The sequence below is a fragment of the Bufo gargarizans genome, chromosome 1, assembly GCF_014858855.1.
Source record: "Bufo gargarizans isolate SCDJY-AF-19 chromosome 1, ASM1485885v1, whole genome shotgun sequence".
NCBI lineage: Eukaryota > Metazoa > Chordata > Amphibia > Anura > Bufonidae > Bufo > Bufo gargarizans.
The window spans coordinates 501,330,679-501,352,333 of record NC_058080.1 but is presented as its reverse complement, the minus strand read 5'-3'; the positions used below and the strand labels follow the sequence as shown (position 1 = coordinate 501,352,333).

General features: G+C 45.6%; 1 protein-coding gene across 1 annotated transcript in view; it reads right to left on the bottom strand.

Annotated features, from left to right (window-relative positions):
- Window positions 1-21,655, bottom strand: part of LOC122924007 (ubiquitin carboxyl-terminal hydrolase CYLD-like) — a 69,086-nt gene that overhangs the window by 34,447 nt on the left and 12,984 nt on the right. The window contains exons 4-7 of the mRNA XM_044274933.1: window positions 13,216-13,278; window positions 10,343-10,611; window positions 8,671-8,839; window positions 8,455-8,596 (exon numbers count right to left, since the gene is read on the bottom strand). Of these exons, the coding sequence (XP_044130868.1) occupies window positions 8,455-8,596; window positions 8,671-8,839; window positions 10,343-10,611; window positions 13,216-13,278 (643 nt within the window). The remainder of the gene's footprint in view (window positions 1-8,454; window positions 8,597-8,670; window positions 8,840-10,342; window positions 10,612-13,215; window positions 13,279-21,655) is intronic.

Below are 21,655 nucleotides of genomic sequence, written 5' to 3'. Positions count from 1 at the left end.
TAAAAGCAATGCCGCCATATGACATAATAAAAAAGCCATTTATAGTTTGTACACACATTAATTATTAATACATCGCCTCAGCAGTGATCTAAAATACAATGTTGTAGATGCAGGAAAGTAGACAGACCTCACAGATGGCAGAGCTGTGGCGCACTAGAAGATAATAGCTTTATGTTACACATCTAATATGGCACAATTTTCTTCTGTTGATTTCATATGTAACAAGACAGAAAAAAAATCCTTCATATTAATTAAAGGTATAGAGAGGAAAAATAAAGAGCTTCTAAAGCGCTTTCTTACCAAACATTTTAGGTATGAAATTCTTGGTAGTTACTCCATCTTAAAGCTTCTCCCAATTATCACACTTGGCAATTATGGTAGAATGCAGAGGACACACTGCTCATAGGCACTCAGCTTTAAAGGGGGTTTCCAGAAATTTTACGCTGATGACCTATCCTCTGGATTAGTATTTGATGGGTCAGGGTCTGACACCCGGGACCCCCGCTGATCACCTGTTTGAGAAGGCACTGGAGCTCACAGTAGAGCTGCAGCCTTCTCTCAGCTTTCCCTTAGCCATATGACGTCACTTAGGTGCAGCTAAGCCCCATTGAAGTGAATGGGGCTGAGTTGCGATACCATGCACACCTGCTATATAATGTACGGCGCTGTGCTTGGTTTGCAGAGAGCAGGCTGCAGTGTTACTGCGAGTGCCTTCTCAAACAGCTGATTGACAGGGGTCCTGGGTGTCGGACCCCCACCGATCAATACTGATGACCTAGCCAGAGGATAGTATTCCAGCTCATGTAGTTGTATATTAGGTATAGTGAACATCCAGTATAGGGAATCTGGATGGATGTTACAAACATATTATGACATTTTTGTTTTTCTTACATCATGCTCAGTGTTTCAAAGAGGCAGTAACCGAATCGTATTTCCTGTACTTTATTTTTATTGTTTATTTTTATGTTGGGGAGGGGGTGGTTTAAATGTTTATATTTGTTACATTTTTCTTTAGTTAATTAAAACATTTTACTTTTTTTTCCCCACAAATCTTAAGCCCCTTTAGGGGATTTTAACAAGCTACATGTTAGAACACTTGTCCCATACACTGCAATGAATTACCACTGCAGCCTACAGGAGTTGCGCTATGTTCCTATGGAGCCCTGCCACCTGCTGTGATAGCATCAGATCCTTCAGAGAGACCGACGCTATCACAAGGTACAAACGGCTTACCCCAATGGCGGGAGTCATTCAGGCCCTGGGAGCACAGCACTCCTGAGGAAAACAGCCTGAGGTTACAATTGACCACAGCACCTGAGGGGTTAAATGTCTGCAATTAGCGTTATGCCGCTTGAACACATTAGCATTGGGTGTCTGATGCTCTTTGGAGCAGGCCCCATCCTTAAAAAAGGACCTTTCACCTATTATTACACTATGAACTAAGTATAAAGACATGAAGAGCGGCGCCCGGGGATCTCACTGCACTTACTATTATCCCCGGGCGCCGCTCCGTTCTCCTGCTATGCCCTCCAGTATCTCCGTTCACCAAGTTATGGTAGGCGGAGTCTGCCCTTGTTCTTCTGTAGCGCTGGCCAATCGCATTGCAGAGCTCACAGCCTGGGAGAAAATAACCTCCCAGGCTGTAAGCTCTGCGCTGCGATTGGCCAACGCTAGAGCAAAACAAGGGCAGACTCCGCCTACCATAACTTAGTGAACGGAGATACCGGAGGGCATAGCAGGAGAACGGAGCAGCGCCCGGGGATAATAGTAAGTGCAGGGAGATCCCCGGGCGCCGCTCTACATGTCTGTATACTTAGTTCATAGTGTAATAATAGGTGAAAGGTCCTCTTTAAAGATCTGATTTCTGTCAAGCTCGGGAAGGGGTCAAACCGTTAAGTTTAATAGCTGATATGTTGTCCTGTTGACGGATCCTGTTTATATTTAGTATCTCAGTCTACTGTGTGTACAACAGTGTACTGGCGTGGCTGCCATTACTTCGCAGTGGGTGGGAATATTCCTAGCACAGGTAGGAGTCCCAGCAGCAGTGTTCCCTCTAAGCTTCCGCTGTTGCTGAGCGGAGCAGTAGGTAGCTGGGCGATGCATCCTGAAAAGGTGGGAAATCCCTTACTAAGGGTCCATTCACACATCTGTGTGTATTTTGCGGATCTGCAAAACACGGACATCGGTAATGTGCGTTCCACATTTTGTGGACCGCACATCACCGGCACTTAATGGAAAATGCCTATTCTTGTCCGCAATTGCAGACAAGAATAGGACATGTTCTATTTTTTCGGAATCGGAATTGGGGGTCCGCATTTCTGGATCCGGGCCACACATCGTGCAGCCCCATAGAAATGAATGGGTCCGCGATTCCGTTCCGCAAAATTTGGAACAGAATTGAAATGCCTTTTCTTGTCCGTGGCTGCGGACAAGAATAGAACATGTTCTACTTTTGGGGGGGCTGCGGAACAGAAGTTTGAATGCGGACAGCACACAGTGTGCTGTCACCATCTTTTGCGGACCCATTGAAAATGAATGGGTCCGCACCCGTTGCGCAAAATTGAGGAACGGATGCAGACCCATTATGCAGTGAATGGACCCTTAAAGGGGAATTCTCATCTGTAAAATTTCTGTGGATTTACAATAAGTGTGACAAATGCTGACTATTTTGAGAACATTGCTTTATTTGCCTATTGCAGTGTATGGAGAGGTGGCTCAACATATGGTATCTATCAGACTCCTATAGATATTCCATAAAAGTCTTACCTGCAAATAGCACAGTGATAACTCTCTGAGTACAGATAATGTAGTAGACGTTACCCGCAGTCCTATGTAACACCACAGATAACACAGTGATAACTCTGAATACAGATAATGTAGTACATGGTCGTAACTCTGAACTTTTAAAAAGCACAAGGACGGCCACAGCAATTATTTTTTTAACACTAAGCCATGCCTCTAACCCTGCTTTATGTCCATCTATACATGTCCCAGTTCCACCCAGCCCCGACAAAATTGAATCCCCCCTTGCAGTATAATGCCTCCTTTAGTAGCCCCTCACAGTAGTGACGGCCCCTGAATTGTTAATAAAATAAAATAAATAACACTTGCCTTATTCCCCTGGTGAACAGAACACACATGACGGCTCCTGCTTCACCACTGCACTCAACTGTCTCCGTGTCCTAAAAATGCAAGACATGCCAAAGCCCTCCCAGGAAGGCAGGACACCCACTGAACTCAGACTGTCCTGACGGATCTAGGGCGGTACAGATACTATAGTAGATGTTACCTGCAGTCCTATGTAACACCACAGGTAACACTGTGATAAATCTCTTGAGTACAGAACATGTAGTAGTGTTACCTGCAGTCCTATTTAAAACCAGATAACACTAGTGCAGATTATGTGGTAGTGTTACCTGCATCCTTAGTGTGCCTCTGCCACGCGACTCCATGCTGGTGGCATTGCCTCATCCTCCTCCTTGCCACACAGAACGTCCTGATACAGCTGCATCAGGATGTAGGAACACTGTGGGCATGGTGACAGACAAGTACACACAGACACATACAGTCATCCCCATAAATGTTGGCACCCCTGAAATTTAAGAAAATTAAGTATTTCTCACAGAAAAGTATTGCAGTAAAACATGTTTTACTATACACATGTTTATTCCCTTTGTGTGTATTGGAACAAAACCAAAAAAAGGGAGGAAAAAAAAGCTAATTGGACATAATGTCACACCAAACTCCAAAAATGGGCTGGACAAAATTACTGGCATCCTTTTAAATTGTGGATAAATAAGATTGTTTCAAGCGTGTAATGTTCCTTTAACCACCTCAGCCCCCCTAGCTTAAACACCCTTAATGACCAGACCACTTTTTACAATTCTGCACTACACTACTTTCACAGTTTATTGCTCGGTCATACAACTTACCACCCAAATTAATTTTACCTCCTTTTCTTCTCACTAATAGAGCTTTTATTTGGTGGCATTTCATTGCTGCTGACATTTTTACATTTTTTTTTTTTTTTTTTTATATTAATCGAAATTGACCTAAATGTTTGCCCAAAAAAAAAAAAAAAATTTCACTTTCGGTTGTAAAATTTCTAAATTAAAACCACATTTCTATATACATTTTTCTCTAAATTTGTTGTTTTACATGTCTTTGATAAAAAAAAAAATGCTATAAGTGTATATTTATTGGTTTGGGTAAAAGTTATAGCGTTTACAAACTATGGTGCAAAAATGTGAATTTACGCATTTTGAAGCAGCTCTGACTTTCTGAGCACCTCTCATGTTTCCTGAGGTTCTATAATGCCCAGACAGTAGAAAACCCCCACAAATGACCCCATTTCGGAAAGTAGACACCGTAAGGTATTCGCTGATGGGCATAGTGAGTTCATGGAAGTTTTTATTTTTTGTCACAAGTTAGCGTAAAATTATTATTATTTTTTATTTTTTTTTACAAAGTCTCATATTCCACTAACTTGTGACAAAAAAATACAATTTTACATGAACTAACCATACCCCTCACGGAATACCTTGGGGTGTCTTGTTTGAAAAATGGGGTCACATGTGGGGTATTTATACTGCGCTGGCATTTTAGGGGCCCTAAAGCGTGAGAAGTAGTTTGGAATCCAAATTCGTAAAAATGCCCTGTGAAATCCTGAAAGTACTTGAAAATTGGGCCCCTTTGTGCATCTTGGCTGCAAAAAAGTGTCACACATGTGGTATCGCCGTACTCAGGAGAAGTAGGGCAATGTGTTTTGGGGTGTATTTTTACATATACCCATGCTGGGTGAGAGAAATCTCTCTCTCTAAAAGACAACTTTTCCAGAGATATTTCTCACACAAAGTTTGGGTATATGTAAAAAGACACCCCAAAACACATTGCCCTACTTCTCCTGAGTACGGCGATACCACATGTGTGACACTTTTTTGCAGCCAAGATGTGCAAAGGGGCCCAAATTCCAATGAGTACCTTTTAGGAGGGCATTTTTAGGCATTTGGATTCCAGACTTCTTCTCACGCTTTAGGGCCCCTAAAATGCCAGGGCAGTATAAATACCCTACATGTGACCCCATTTTGGAAAGAAGACACCCCAAGGTATTCCGTGAGGGGCATGGCGAGTTCCTAGATTATTATTATTATTTTTTGGCACAAGTTAGCGGAAAATGATTTTGTAAGAGAAAAAAATAAAATTATCAATTTTCCCCTAACTTGTGCCAAAAAAATAATAAAAAATTCTAGGAACTCGCCATGCCCCTCAATGAATATCTTGGGGTGTCTTCTTTCAAAAATGGGGTCACTTGTGGGGTATTTATACTGCCCTGGCATTTTAGGGGCCCTAAAGCGTGAGAAGTCTGGAATAAAAATGTCTAAAAATGTTTACGCATTTGGATTCTGTGAGGGGTATGGCGAGTTCATGTGAGATTTTATTTTTTGTCCCAAGTTAGTGGAATATGAGACTTTGTAAGAAAAAACAAAAAAAATTCTGCTTACTTGTGCCAAAAAATATAAAATTCTTCTATGAACTCGCCATGCCCCTCAAAAGTGATCTTTTTATAGCGCCGCAGCGATTTTACAGTGTTTTTGCAGTGATCAGAAAAAAAATAATTCTGTCACTGCGGTGGGGCGGACTGAACGCAAGTGTGCGCACGAGATCAGGCCTGATCGGGCGAACACTGCGTTTTTTTGTAGAGCCTATAGAACATGTCCTATTCTTGTCCGCAATTGCGGACAAGAAAAGGCATTTTCTATATAGTTCTGGCAATGTGCGGATCCGCAAAATGCGGAAAGCACATTGCCGGTGTCCGTGTTTTGCAGATCCGCGGTGTCCGTGTTTTGCGGATCCGCAAAACACATACGGACGTCTGAATGGACCCTTACAGGGGGGTGATCAATGACAGGGGGATGATCAAGGAGTCTATATGGGGTGATCACCCCCCTATAAGGCTCCATTCAGACGTCCGTATGTGTTTTGCGGATCCGCAAAACACATACGGATGTCTGAATGGAGCCTTACAGGGGGGTGATCAATGACAGGGGGGTGATCAGGGAGTCTATATGGGGTGATCAGGGGTTAATAAGTGACAGGGGAAGGGGGTGTAGTGTAGTGGTGTTTGGTGCTTCTTACAGAGCTGCCTGTGTCCTCTGGTGGTCGATCCAAGCAAAAGATACCACCAGAGGACCAGGTAGCAGGTATATGAGACGCTGTTAACAAGGGTTAAAAAAAAAAAAAATCTCATCTACAGCCTACCAGCGAATGATCGCCGCTGGCAGGCTGTAGATGCACTCGTTTACCTGCAGTTTCCTGTTAACGCGTGCTCCTGTGTGCGCGCGTTCACAGGAAATCTCGCGTCTCGCGAGATGGAGCGTCAAGGAGGAATGAATCGACCACCTCCGGACCGCAATCCTGCGTTAGGCGGTCCGGAGGCAGTTAAACTCACCTGAGGCATGTAACAGGTGTGGGCAATATAAAAATCATACATGAAAGCAGATAAAAGGGAGAGAAGTTCACTTAGCTTTTGCATTGTGCGCCACACTAAGCATGGACACCAGAAAGAGGAGAAGTAAACTGAGGACTTGAGAATCAAAATTGTGGCAAAATATCAACAATCTCCAGAGATCAAGATTTGCCTTTGTCCACAGCGCGCAACATTATCAAGAAGTTTGCAACCCATGGCACTGTAGCTAATCTCCCTGGGCGTGGACGGAGAGAAAAATTTATGAAAGTTGTCAACGCAGGATAGTCCGGATGGTGGATAAGCAGTCCCAAGCAAGTTCGAAAGATATTCAAGCTGTCCTGCAGGCTCAGGGAGCATCAGTGTCAGCGCGAACTATCCGGCGACATTTAAATGAAATGAAACGCTATGGCAGGAGACCCAGGAGGACCCCACTGCTGACACAGAGACATAAAAAAGCAAGACTACATTTTGCAAAAATTAACTTGAGTAAGCCAAAATCCTTCTGGGAAAACGTCTTGTAGACAGATGAGACCAAGATAGAGCTTTTTGGTAAAGCACATCATTCTACAGTTTACCAAAAATGAAATGAGGCCTACAAAGAAAAGAACACATTACCTACAGTGAAATATGGTGGAGGTTCATTGATGTTATGATTCCTCTGGCACTGGGTGCCTTGAATGTGTGCAAGGCATCATGAAATCGGAGGATTACCAACGGATTTTGTGTCGCACTGTAGAGCCCAGTGTCAGAAAGCTGGGTTTGCATCCAAGATCTTGGGTCTTCCAGCAGGACAATGACCCCAAACATATGTCAAAAAGTACCCAGAAATGGATGGCAACAAAGCGCTGGAGAGTTCTGAAGTGGCCAGCAATGAGTCCAGATCTAAATCCCATTGAACACCTGTGGAGAGATCTTAAAATTGCTTTTGGGAAAAGGCACCCTTCCAATAAGAGAGACCTGGAGCAGTTTGCTAAGGAAGAGTGGTCCAAAATCCCAGGTTAGAGGTGTCAGAAGCTTATTAATGGTTATAGGAAGCGACTGATTTCAGTTATTTTTTCCAAAGGGCGTGCAACCAAATATTAAGTTAAGGGTACCAATCATTTTGTCCAGCCCATTTTTGGAGTTTGGTGTGACATTATGTCCAATTTGCTTTTTTTCCCTCCCTTTTTTAGTTTTGTTCCAATACACACAAAGGGAATAAATGTGTATAGCAAAACCTGTGTTACTGCAATACTGTTCTGTGAGAAATACTTCATTTTCTTGAAAAATTTCAGGGACGCCAACATTTACGGCCACGACTGTACAAACAGGGACAAACACACAAGGGCACACATACACACACACACACACACACACACACACACACATATATGCTCCCTGTCTGGCCCCTGCACAATCTTTCAGCTAGACCTCCTCTTTGTAACCACAGGAACGCAGCCCTTTGCTCGTCCGGCTCCTCCCCTGTAAGTCTGGTCACAGGGGCAATGACGTCAGGAAGGTCCTTTAGCCCACTAGGAAACAGCATCTAACCTCTGGGTAGAATCACTTGTGCCTGTTCCGAGTTCTGGGGCCACCCATCCGGCAGTGCACATAATGAAAATTGTGTGCATTGCTGGGTTAAGTCACCCTACAATTCAGAACATGCATTTTGTTGAAGTCCAGGTCGCGGGCTGCGGTCGCGCAGCAGGTAAGGGTGGGGTCCCAATGAATAGAGTACTGTATTCTGCTTTGTATAGCCTGGGTTAGTCTGGGGATAGCCCTCTGTATTGGACCGATGGGGAAGCACGCATAGGCCTAGTCAAGAAGGATTGAGTAAAAGGTGGTGTCTGGTGTAGTGTACAGACCATGGATATTACAATGAACCTCACGGATATTTGTACGGTCACAGACTGTACTGATAATAAATTACAGTAAGATATCTTCATGAGATTACATGATGTAATGAATACAAGAAAAATGTATAGATTTATAGAAGTATTATACTTTACCAAAAAAGTGTTGCATCCAGATAGCAGGAGTTGCAGTGTCCTTGTATTCCTTTCTTCCACCCTATCAGACAATCTATTGCTTCACTGTCCGTGGCTGGTGGAGTGTTTTCTTCAACACATTTACTGCTGTAGTCACGGAATGCTAGGACAAATACATGGAATGAAACTACTAGCCAGACTCTACATTATGTGTCTACCATCACCTGGTATGCTTACCAATAGAGTTACACCTTTGAATCTGATTGGTTGGTCTGTGCAAGGAATAGAAGCGGGAGTCTGGACGACAGTTGCGTAGTTTCACAAACAAAGCCTTATTGGATCCACACTGAAAATAGCGCACTCCTTTAAATGTCCCATCCGTGTAGGCCAACGGACGTTCCTCCTCCTTGGGGGTCAAACAATGAGAATTTGGCGTTAAGTTGCACATAATGTTTCTGAAGATCCTGGAAACATTACTGCACATACATTCAGTTTGTCATGGGTCAATTCATCTTGACCTTGGTCATCTTCACTCAGTAGAGGTCACCATGCTAATATAATGGTTTGCGAGCCAGAGGGACACAGAGAGTGGAGCAGCCACTTAGTTTTAGTGATCAGTGGGGGTCTTTCCTCCTGCACCCACACCGACTTCTCTGCAGCAAGAGGCCAAGTTAATCTATTACTCTAGTGATTGCTTTCAATTATATCTGAGGGTACTAAAGACAGGCAGAAATCCAACCAGCTCTAGGAAACAACATAGTGGGATAGATTACCAGTCCATACATAAGACTGTTCATATAGATTTTTGCAGATGGATCATATGCACTAAATCCCCATACACCAAAAAGGGGCCAAAGAGTGCACCACTCTTTTTCCTGGGTAAACCTGGTTGTCTATACTTTTCTATGCAGAGGCATCTAGTAAAAAAGTACAGTATAGGATTTGTTTATATATTTTTTTAAACATGGAAACCTATGGCTCAGTTGGCATTAAAGGGGTTGTCTCATCACAGACAATGGGGGCATATCGCTAGGATATGCCCCCATTGTCTTATAGGTGCGGGTCCCACACCTATATTGAGACCGGAGCCCTGAAAGTGTTCGAGGGTGCACAGCAGCCATCCATTAATTTTTTATGGGGACCCCAAAAAAATCCGAGCTTGGCTATTTCCATCAGGCCCATAGAAGTGAATGGTAGCAGTGGCCAGTCATGCACGGTGCACTCCCATTCACTTCTATGGGGAGCGCACTTAGTGGTGGCCGGACTGGGATCTTCCAGCCACCACCTTGCGGGTTTCGTTCCCGATAATCTAGCGATATGCCCCCATTGTCTGTGATGACACAACCCCTTTAAATGCATTCATTTATCAGGCTAGAACACCTTAGCTTATTACTGCATTCATCTGTAAAATGAATGAACCTTACAATTTTTACAATTACCTGCAGTCCAGCAGATTGCAGGTGATGTTTAAAGTGGTTGTCTGGTGAGTTTACATTTTTTTTTATATGGGGGAGAATGGGTTAAAAAAGGATTACTCACCTCCCCTATTCCCTTCTGCTGACAATCCAACACTTGCAGAGTTCGCACTTTCCTGGTCCTGGCTCGCTAGGCAGGAAATGGCTTGAGATGCCTGCTCAACCACTCGCTGGGTGAGGCGGGTCCACAGTGCAGCCTGTGATTGAGCAGGCATCTCCAGGCACTTCCTGTGTGGACTAGCAGGAATCCAGTAAGCATGTGAATGGAGGCGGCTGGGGATTGGTGGGTTGAGCAAGGCATATCCTAGCATTATGCCCCCATTGTCCATGATGAGACAACCCCTTTAACAATAATATTCAAACTATGCAACACCTCTACTCTCTGGACAAACGCAAATTGGTGCAGATGAAAAAACACATGATAAACCCTTTACCATTTCAAGCCCTGCAATAGGTCCTGGACAGTCTGGGATATGCCCGATCCAGCGGATAACACCATATATTGGAGGATCATTTACTTCAACCATGGAATTGGGTTCAAGACCTTTACTTAGAGCCTCGTCTTCAGCAGATGGACTAGAGGGACTACAATTCCTGGGAGGACGGTAGAGGCTAGATGGTGGCTGATCTTCTGAAGGTTGATTCAAGTTTTGCGCCTCCTCTTCTTCAATAGGGTTGGTTAAGGGTTGTGGGTCATCCTCAGCTGAAAATATATATTTAGTTTAGTGATTGATTAGTCACACAAGTAAATAAGTTAGTTTTATGATGTATAAAACAACTAAGCAACTGTGTATGCCTTAGGCTGCTTTCACACTTGCGTTCAGAGCGGATACGTCTGGTGTCTGCACAGACGGATCCGCTCATATAATGCAGACGATGGGATCCGTTCAGAACGGATCCGTCTGCATTATATTTTTTATATTTAAGTGTGAAAGTAGCTCAGACGGATCCGTCCAGACTTTACATTGAAAGTCAATGGGGGACGGATCAGTTTGAAAATTGAGCCATATTGTGTCAACTTCAAACGGATTCGTCCCCATTGACTTACATTGTAAGTCTGGACGAATCCGTTGGCCTCCGCACAGCCAGGCGGACACCCGAACGCTGCAAGCAGCGTTCAGGTGTTCGCCTGCTGAGCGGACCGGAGGCCAAACGCTGCCAGACTGATGCATTCTGAGCGGATCCGCATCCACTCAGAATGCATTAGGGCAGTAAGGATCCGTTCGGGGCCACTTGTGAGAGCCTTCAAACGAAACTCACAAGCGGAGCCCCGAACGCTAATGTGAAAGTAGCCTAATTATATTCATGGAGTGTTTTCTTCAGTCTAATTTGAAGGGATGTAAATGGGCTCATAACAAGCTCTGCCTCAAATGCCACCAGATGTTAGGTAGCTATCCTTTAAGTCAACGTTCAACCTATTAAGCAGGCCTTGAGACATGTATAATAATTAAGCCAGCATCTCATCTGCAGACAGCTGTTTCGGGGTGATGGCCCTCAGTGCAGAGCAGAGAGTACTTGCTTAAATAGGTGAGAGGCCTAGGTCAGGATTTGGGGAATGGAATATCTCCTTATGGGGATATATGGCGCTAATCGTGGTTTGTTTAAAGCGCACCAGGTCACCCCCTAAGAAAGCAAGCACATAGCCTGGTAGGGGTGATCCTGCAGTTCCTCAGTGTACAGTGGTCCCTCAAATTACATTATTAATTGATTCCAGGATGAACATTGTATGTTGAAACCATTGGAACGAGTAATCGCTTTCAAAGTCCCAAAATGTCATCCAAGATGAGAGAAAATGAAGATTCAAGAAAAATAAGCAGATAACTAAGACAGATAAAACAAGTCCTTAAATATAACAGTCAGGAATAGCTGCTAACTAGAGAAGTGGCCTAGATTGGTTGGATCTGAGTCTGAGGCCTTGCATGTCGAGTCTGGTTTTATCTTATAATGGGTCAGGAAAGACCGTTGTACAGTATGTACACTGTATGTATCCTGAGGCCATTGTATCTTGTGGGACCACATGTAATACCTTTCTCCTCACTGTCAGGCTTAGGAACTCAGCTAGTTCTGACATGTCCCCACTTCCTGCGAGCCGTCTTCTGTGTCTCTTTACTAAGGACGGATCTTACCTGACAACAGGCAGTGGACCGCAACTTAGGTGGAAGTGAGACCCCTAGTGGACAGGACTTTACAGCTGTTTTTTTTTTGTGGATGTAGCCTTAGGGCTCGTTCACACGACCATATGCCCTCCGAGACATACGGTCCGTGAGCGGGCCATATGTCCCGGAGCGGCATACATCGTGCGCATGGGAGCATACAGCATCATAGGTTACTATGATGCTGTGTGCATTGCTCATTATATCATATGCGTGCGAGACATATGGCCCGCTCACGAGGGCAAACTGTCGTGTGCATGTGCCCTTAAATTAAGTGATTTAGAAATTTGATAAACCAGTCTCTATTAAATGAAATTGTGTGCAAGTAAAGTGACTTTTTAAAAGGGGTTGGCCGGTAGCATAAATCTTATAAATAAAGGACAAAATGGGTTAAAAAAAAAAAAAAAAAAAAGCTGCAACCTTTACACTGAACAATTCAGCAGGCGATTGTCGGGAAGGGAGGGTTCCTGCCAGGCAATCACCTGGTCGTCAGTTAAGGACACCTCTGTATTTACATTCAGCGATCTCCTCCACAGTGTGAGGAGGAGTGATGACAATGCCATCGCTCGTCCCCATACAGAATCATTGCTTGCCGGTAGCAGAGCGTGATTAGACGGCAGGATCTGCTACTGGCAAATGATGATTTTGGTGACCGCACAAACGATCATATTACCCAATGAAAGAGCGTTTGGCTTGTTCATTGTGTAATCGGCGGCACCTATACACTGGAAGATAATCACTAACAAGCGTTCCTACGAATGCTTGTTAGCTATTATCTGACCAATTCTTGGCCCATGTAAAGGGACCTTTACTCACCTCATTGATCCCCAGCTGCTGTTTTTCTGGGTCCCCATTGATTTCCACTTTCTAGTCCCAGTATGACATACACGAAATGCCTGATCAAGTCAATCACTGGCCAGTGATGGGCTGAGAAGGCATGTACAGTCATTCCCTGCTCTTTGAGCCAGGAACCGGAACCCAGCAAGCACGTGGCCCAGGAGACTAGTGAGGTCTATAATACTTCTTTATTTTTAACCCACCAAGCAGCCCCTTTAATGCTTGTGATATGTAAAACATCATGACTTCAACAGAAACATTAAAAAGATGTTCTTCTATGGTCACTCGTGTTTGGGGTATCTCACATTACTACGTACCTTGTAAAGTGTGTTCTTCTGGAGCACAACGCTTCACATTCTTTTCCTCTGACTGCAGGACATCTGCAGAAACAAGGCCAAACATCAGCAAGGTGGAGTTGTCAGATGTATCTCGAGGCCGCCATCTTATTATGGATGGTACATGTCCTCATTTGCAATGTACACACAGAGACAAATGGAAGGACATCCTCCTCTGTGGACTCTGCACGTGCCGGATGATGCAGAATACTTGTACCTTGCTGTGTTTGCATAGATTTCCCTATTTTTGTCCTGCCATTTATCTGCTCTTGGAAATATTGAAAACACAAAGGTGCATAATGAAGGTATTTTACAATTCTAATTCCAATCGAGACTCGGAGCTGTAGACTCCAATCATCACATAATTCATACCATGTGAATAAATCACTGATTACCAGAGTTACGTAAGCACTTCTAGGATGATGGCTCCATTAAAATGTAATTCTGGTGAAAGTGGAACTTAAGTTCACTGTACAGAATGAGATGTGGAACTTTTAGGGTGAATCACACTAGAGAAGCCTAGAAATAAAATATTTTAAGAATGGAGATAATAATGTCCCACTAAAACAGACGCTATGACGCACATTACCTAACAGCCTGGACAAGGACGGCTTTCTATTTTGTACAGTATTCCTTTGTAATGTCCTTTACAGGAGTTGTCTAGGATTAGAAAAACATGTCAGCTTTCCTCCAAAAGATTGTGCCTGGTATTACAGCTCAGCCCCAGTCACTTCAAATGATGCAAATACTAAACACAACCCTTGTAAAAGCCAGACGCCGTTTCTATAAGAAAGCAGCCATTTTTTTTCTAACCCTGGATAACTCCTCTAACCCATTACTGATGCAGTGATTTTCCATTTTCGCTTTCCGCTCCCTGCCTTCCCGGACCCATAACTTTTTTTAAATTTTTCCGTTCACGTAGCCGTATGTGGGCTTATTTTTTGCGGGACAAGTTGTATTTTCTAATGCCATCATTTAATATGGCATACAATGTAGTGGGATGGAATTGGAAAAAAATAAATAAAAACGCAATTCCGACACAGTTTAATGGGTTTTGTGTTTTGTGTGTAATTTGTTTTCATTATGTGGGAAAACTGACTTGTGGTCTTCATTCTGCAGGTCAGTACTAGGGATGAGCGAATCGACTTAAGATGTTTCATCCGAAGTCTATTCGCTCATCCCTAGCAAGTACAATTACGGCAATACCACACTTGTATAGTTTTTCCTGCGCTTTAATACAGAAAACAAACAAAAAATAAAAAATTACTCTTACCGGTAATTGGATTTTCCTTTAGCCTCCACAACGGCACTACGTGGAGGATTACCCCGCCTTCTTCAGGGACAGGAAACAGCTTTCAAGCCTAGCCAATAAAGGGCCCCCTCCCTCTTAGTTCAACATACGAGGTCAGGATTAACTCTCCTGAGTGTAATAGAATCGAAAATGCTAAATATTTGAAATTATATATTATTATATTTTTGTTTGGGGGGGGGGAATTCTCGTGCCGTTGTGGAGGCTAAAGGAAAATCCAATTACCTGTAAGAATACGCTGAGTAACACTGGGATGAACAACTGGGCCCTGAGACAATAGATCTGGTTGGGGAGGGAGGATCCAAAAGTCTTCCCCTGCAAGGTTCTTTAGGACTGGGAACCACGATCTTCTGGGCCAGAACGGAGTTATCAGTATGATCTGGGCATTTTTCCTCCATGATCTTGGCTAATACCCTTTGTATCAGGGGAAAGGGGGGGGGGGGGGAGGCATAGAGCAGTTGCTGGGGCCAAGGTGTTGACAAGGCGCCCACACTTAGTCCATTCTCCTGCCCTTAGTCGGTCTCTGCTGAGGAAGTCCGCCACTTGATTTTCTTTTCCCTTCACATGGGTTGCGGATAGAGACAGTAGATTTTTCTCTGCCCATCTTAGGATTTTCCCTGTCACCAGGGCAAGGGAGCGACTCCTTGTTCCGGTAGGCTACAGTCGTTGAATTGTCTGATAGGATCTTTACATTCTTCAGGAGGATGAAAGGGGCAAAGGCTTTTAGGGCTTTCTATACTGCGGTCAGCTCTCCCAAGTTTGACGAGGCTTGTCGTAGGTGATATTCCCATAGACCCTGCTGCAACCGTTTTCCCATGTGGGCTCCCCACCCGTGTTGGCTGGCATCTGTAGTGATGACTACTTGATTTGTCGGTTTCCAGGCTACGCCTCGGGAAAGATTTGTTAGATTCAGCCACCAAGATAAGGATGTCTTTACACATGATGGAATTTTTATTCTATTGTTTAAGGACTGGAGCTCTCTTGTATGGTGCTGGGCCCATTTTACCGACAAAATTGTTGAAGTCATAAGACCCAGGATTGTCATTATTTTCCGGAGGGAGGGACGCTTCGGTCTCTGGAAATTCTCGATACTGGAAATTAAGGTGTCCTGTTTTTGCTCTGGAAGGAAGGAAGACATCAGTATTGAGTCCAGTAGAACTCCCAAAAATGTCATTCTTTTTGAGGGAAGTGGACATGATTTTTCTTTGTTGATCATCCATCCTAGGTTGGTCAGGGTCTTCTGTATAATCTGAAGATGACAAAACAAGAGGTCTTCCGATGGAGCCGCAATCAAAAAAAAAAAATCGCCAAGTATGGGATCAATAGGATCCCTGCCAGATGAAAATGTTTTGCCACTTCTGTCATGACCTTCGTTGGCGGTGTAGGTTACAGAGATACTTGGTCTCAATACAGCGATGGAAGATTCCCATGTCTTTTTTAGGAGACTTTCACATTTTTTATCCATGGGATCCTTAAGTAGTCCCAGGTCTTCAAAGGGTAGGGCAGATTTTTTAGAAATTCTTGCCACGAGGACATGCAACTTAGGTGTTTTATCCCAAGTGACAGAATCCTCTTCCCCAAATGGATATTTTCTCTTGAATATTTTAGAGGCGGATTGTCTCTTTTCAGGATCTTTCCATTCGTTTTGGATTAAGGACTTAATATTAGCGTGGACAGGAAAAACACGTTTTTTCTTGTTTCCTAGAGCTGCAAACATCTGATCTTGCACAGATAGTGGCTCTTTCGCTTCTTCCAGATTAATGGTAGCTCTGATATTTTTTAACAAGGCTTCCGTCTCTTCAACAGAACACAGGGGTCGACCATAGGTGTCTTCCAAAATATCAGAGTCTGGGCCGGATGAAATTTCTCCTTCATCCAGATCAGAATTTTCTTGCTCTATAATGGGGGTGCTAGAAATAGAAGGTCTGGGCTGTATGGCAGATAGCTTTGCTTCTACTGCTGACCCTACTTCTTCTTTAATCATATTTCTCAGAGTCTCCACCAAGGAAGGGGTTTCTTCTGAGACCACTTTGTCGCAGCATTTTTGGCATAAAGATTTTTTATGAGAGCTAGAAAGCATTTTCTTGCACATAGCACATTTTCTTCTGATGGATAGTTCATTTTTATGAGGTTCTCTCCCCTAGGAGACACAAACAGAAAGAATGGATTTATCCATCCCCCTTTTTTTTTTTTTTAAAGGTAACCACCACCAGAAGAAAACCGGGTGCAAGTACATATAAGTGCTTTGACAAACGAACACCCCTCATACATGGAGTAAGGAGGAGGCTTACCGGGCTAGAAGGCCTGGAGGAATCTGTGGGCTTTTTGGAGGAGTCACCTTCGGTTTGCATCGTCGGTTCGCTCATGAAGCGCTTTAGGAGCTGCAGGACCAGAATATCTGGGTAGAACGCCGACTGCCCGCACTTCCGCTTTATGTATTGAAGCTCCGCCCCTCCCATGTGTCATGCTGGACCCTACTGATGACACGATCCTCCGCGTCACAAAGGCAAGCGCCGGAGCTATGGGAGGAATATGGGGGCGTTCCCAGGCCCAGGAATGCCCCCTCAAGCCGCACAGAGACGCCGGTTCCCATGGAACGCGGAGAACAGCCCGGGGTGACCAGTGCAGCTGGCGTTTTACCAAGGGAAGGAGGGACCAAACCGCCGGGTCCCACGATCCTCTCTCCTGCGACGGCCCTCCGGCAGCGCCGGGACAACAAACCTAAAGGCCGCGTAAAAATAATGCTGGTGCTCGAGATCCCGACCTTCTGAGGGACAGGAAACAACTGACAAGGAAAGAGGGAGGGGGCCCTTTATTGGCTGGGCTCGAAAGCTGTTTCCTGTTCCTGAAGAAGACGGGGTAATCCTCCACGTAGTGCCGTTGTGGAGGCATAAGGAAAAACAAACTTTTGAAAAAACGAGATTTTTGTGAACTCACCTGTAAAATCTCTTTCTCGCGTAGTTCATTGGGGGACACAGACCGTGGGTATAGCTGCTTGCTGCCACTAGGAGGCGACACTAGGCTAAGAAGTGATAACTCCTCCCCCGCAGGCTATACCCCCTCCAGCCTGGAGAGAGCATATCAGTTTGTGCCCAAGCAATAGGAGTAGGAGAAAAAAATCAATAATGAAAATACAGTACACAACCCACAACTGACAAACATCAGTCGGAATGCACCAGAACTGAGGACCATACTGGCCCACAAACCGCCAATATGTGCGGCAAACAGAACACTGGGTGGGAGCTGTGTCCCCCAATGAACTACGCGAGAAAGAGATTTTACAGGTGAGTTCACAAAAATCTCGTTTTCTCGCTAGTATCATTGGGGGACACAGACCGTGGGACGTCCTAAAGCAGTCCACGGGGAGGGAAAAAAATCACACGCCCCTGGGGAAAAAACGCCCTCGAGGATGCGGCATCCGCTGCCGCCTGCAAGATCTTGCTGCCTGGAGCAGCAACAGATGATGGCTAGGAAAGACCCCCGAAAAACTCGGAGAACTTGCCGGAAAACCAAGACGCTGCCCTCTAGAAGCGATGTCTGGAGTAGATGAACCCGAGAAATGACGACCGCTGGACGGCCAGGCCATCACTCCGCTAGGAAGCAACCGACAGGTAGACATCCCAGGAAAAAAAGCATCCCGTTGGAAGACGCCAGCTATGACAAGGACCTCCAAGAAAATCAGGCAGAAAACACATACAGCGGAACGCGCCAACGCGCCAGATATGGACCAGCAAATCTCCGAGGCCAAAATAGATGGCTGATGGAGAGCCCGCCCTTAAAATACGAGGGAGAAAGAAGAGAAAAACCATGTCCGAGAAGACCCGAAAAGCGGTAACCTTCCGCCAGAAAGAAAATTCTGGCTGAGCACTGCCTGATGCAAATGACAAAGGACAAATGGACGTACAAAAAGAAGAAGAAGAAGTCCCAGAGGGGGGGCTTGTTTGTTCCTGAAACGCCCCCAGCGATCTACCGATCGTCGGGGCGAAGTCGGTTGTAGACCACAACTGTGGGAGCGGAACCAAAATCCAGGTTCGCAGGATCCTCCTCTGGTTAAAAGAAACCGGTAATGGAAAAAAAAACATAATTGACATATTGACTTCCGGGCAGAGACCAAGATAAGAGAATACTCTCCGTGGAAAAAAATAGATCCCGGATTCCATAGCTATACAACCCATTGCCACCGGTCGAGGAGACCGAAGGGAAAAGGTGGTCAGCAGTCCAGCTAGAGGAAGGACAGGAAAGAAAAATAGGGGTGTTCCGTTCAAGGAACGAAATCCCTACCAGTGGTGACAAGGTGAGACAGTCACCCGCTCAGCCTGGCTTGGGGGGACCGTAGTCCACCCCCGGAAGGAGCAGTGAAAGGAATGACCACCATCGCTTGATGTGACACAGAAGTAACCATAACTGAAGGAAGGAATCACTGTAGTGGTAGACGAGTGCCACAGGGACCAAGTAAACATATCTGACGGCCAGTATCACCGTAGTGGTAGACGAGTGCCACAGGGACTAAGCTACCCAGTCGAGCACGCCCAAGTAAGGTGCTGATAGCTATGGCACTGACGCCAATGCAAAACCCGAGTTGACGACACAAGAACAATAGTCGTCAGAGCAACGGACAGTTAACAGTAATGAAGACCAATGAGAGGTCAGGGCAAGCCCATTGCCATCAGGGACTGGCACTGTACAGATCTCTTGGTAATGAAATACACCCTTGAGGAGGAGCCCATACAAAGGAAGCTGCCAGAGTAACGCAAAGGCCACACTCCAGCTGAGGAGGATGCCACACCGTACAGGATACCAATCCCAGAGTCGGAAGAAACCGCTGTCTGACGAAGGAACTGTGCAATAGGAATGTTCAGTAGGAACCCTAGCATGTAGTGGAGATGCAAATACCCTTTGTACAGTAATAGCTACCGCCTGCTCCTCCCAGCGTAAAACTGAGGGAGAGGCCTAAGGACACCCAGAAGTAGCATGGAACCAAGCTAACTCAGTCAACCAGAGCCCTTCTGAGGCATTCCATCTAAAAAGGGGGCAAAACCAGAGCAACCGCCGAAGCAGTGTCAGGGTAGAACCCCTATCTGAGGGGGATGACCCACTGCCATGAGTTCGATCTCCGGCCCTTGTGAGAACTACCCTTGCTTTTTTTTTTTTTTTTTTTTTTTTCTTTTTTTTTTTTTTGTCAGAAGTGGGATCTGAACCCACGCCTCCATTTGGAGACCCGAACACCCATACACGGAAGAGATTAACTCTTGAGTCTGGCACATTAGACCACTCGGCCATCCTGACTTAGAGAACACGCTGTAGTAGTCAATGCAGAATGCCAGCAAAACACCCTCACCTAATGAGGAAGAGTGGTGGCCCAGAATACAGAGTCAGTGCAACCTTGGGCTCGCTGGGTCGTAATCCCAACATTTGTATAATGGCGTGCACCCACACGCTGTAGAGGACCAAGTTCTGACCGACCTGAACGGTGGAGGCCCATAGGGATGGGAATCTAGGGCACCTGAAGAGCTGCTGAGCGACTCCCTTAAGAGAACAAGGAACGACCTATCTGCGCCAACCACCAGTACCAGAAGAGACGGGAGGATACAGTATGGGAGCAGTCCCAGTATCCATATACCTCTAGATGAAGAGTACCAGGCACCAATGGCAACGACTGTTGCCGCGGCCCACCCGTGAAGGAAGCCACGGCATCTAGTGCGGAGGCTTAGTTGAATTAAAGCATGCATAGATGCTCAGAGATTTCCCGTAAGATGTAGAAGGGGGTAATGCCACGACTGTTGACTAGTATTCAGTGGTAGCGCAACCCTCCGTCAAGGAAGGAAGGTAGGGAGATAAACAGAACCGCATCCAACGGTAGTGTAACAACCCCCTCCCTGGAGGGGGTAACGCGTACTGTAAGCACTACCCTCAATGGAAGTGCAACCACTCCACCTATGAAGGGGAGAAAAATATATAGGGAGTACTGTATCCTGAGGTTAGCGCCAGTACCTAACCTATGGCAGGGGGTAATGCACCCAGTAGGAATTGACCCCTATGGCAGAGAATTACACCCCTATCGAAGAGGATAATGCATACGAATAGTCCCGTTCCCGGTGGGTAGAGAATTCCTCCACCTAAGCAAGGTGGTAATACTTACAGCAAACATTGCCACCCGCGATAAAGCCATAACGCCTCCTATAAGAGAGGCTAATGCATAACGCCAGTACTGTACCCAGTGGAACAGCAATCCGTCAACAACCGAAAGGGGAGACGCAAATGGCTGGCACTGACCAGTGCAAGTGCCGTCAGTCCACCTGTGGAAGGAGGGAATACAAAGGGTAAGTACTGTATCCAGTAGCAAAGCAAATGCCGCCTAAGGAAGGGGCAATGCAGACAATCAGTACTGCCGGTAGCATGGATGCAGTCTAGAAGGTTCAAATCAGAGTCCGCAGAACTGTTCCCTGTTCCCTCAGAACCAACCCCTGTCAGAAGGGAGGGTTCTGAATATCACCCTAATGAGGAAGGATGGAGGTGCGGAGGAGACCGAGGAGGAATGTCCTGCTCGTGCGTAGCTCTACCTCTTAGCATCCAGCCATGGCAGTTGCAGGCTGTGACAGCGGTGATATAACCATCAAAACACCCAGGAGGTGGAATCGGCATCCCTACCTGACCGCTCACAGGATTGTGTGGGCGGTACTCAATCGACCCACAATCCAGGAGGGTGGATTGGGAACTGCCAGAGGTCCTCCATTGGATTGCGCATGTGGATTAACAACCAAATGACCCAAGAGGGTGGATTGGGAATCCAGCAGCTGTGTTCCCCTGGCTTGTGCAGGTGGAGCATTATCAACCAAACGGCCCCGTAGGGCGGATTGGGAATCCTGCATCTGTGTTCCCCCCGGATCCGTGCAGGTGGAGCATTATCAACCAAACGGCCCCGTAGGGCGGATTGGGAATCCTTCAGATGTGCTCCCCCGGATCCGTGCAGGTGGAGTATTATCAACCAACGGCCTCAGCGGGCGGATTGGGAATCCTCAGATGTGCTCCCCTGGATTTGTGCAGGTGGAGCATTAATCAACCAAACGACCCCGTAGGGCGGATTGGGAATCCTTCAGATGCGCTCCCCTGTAT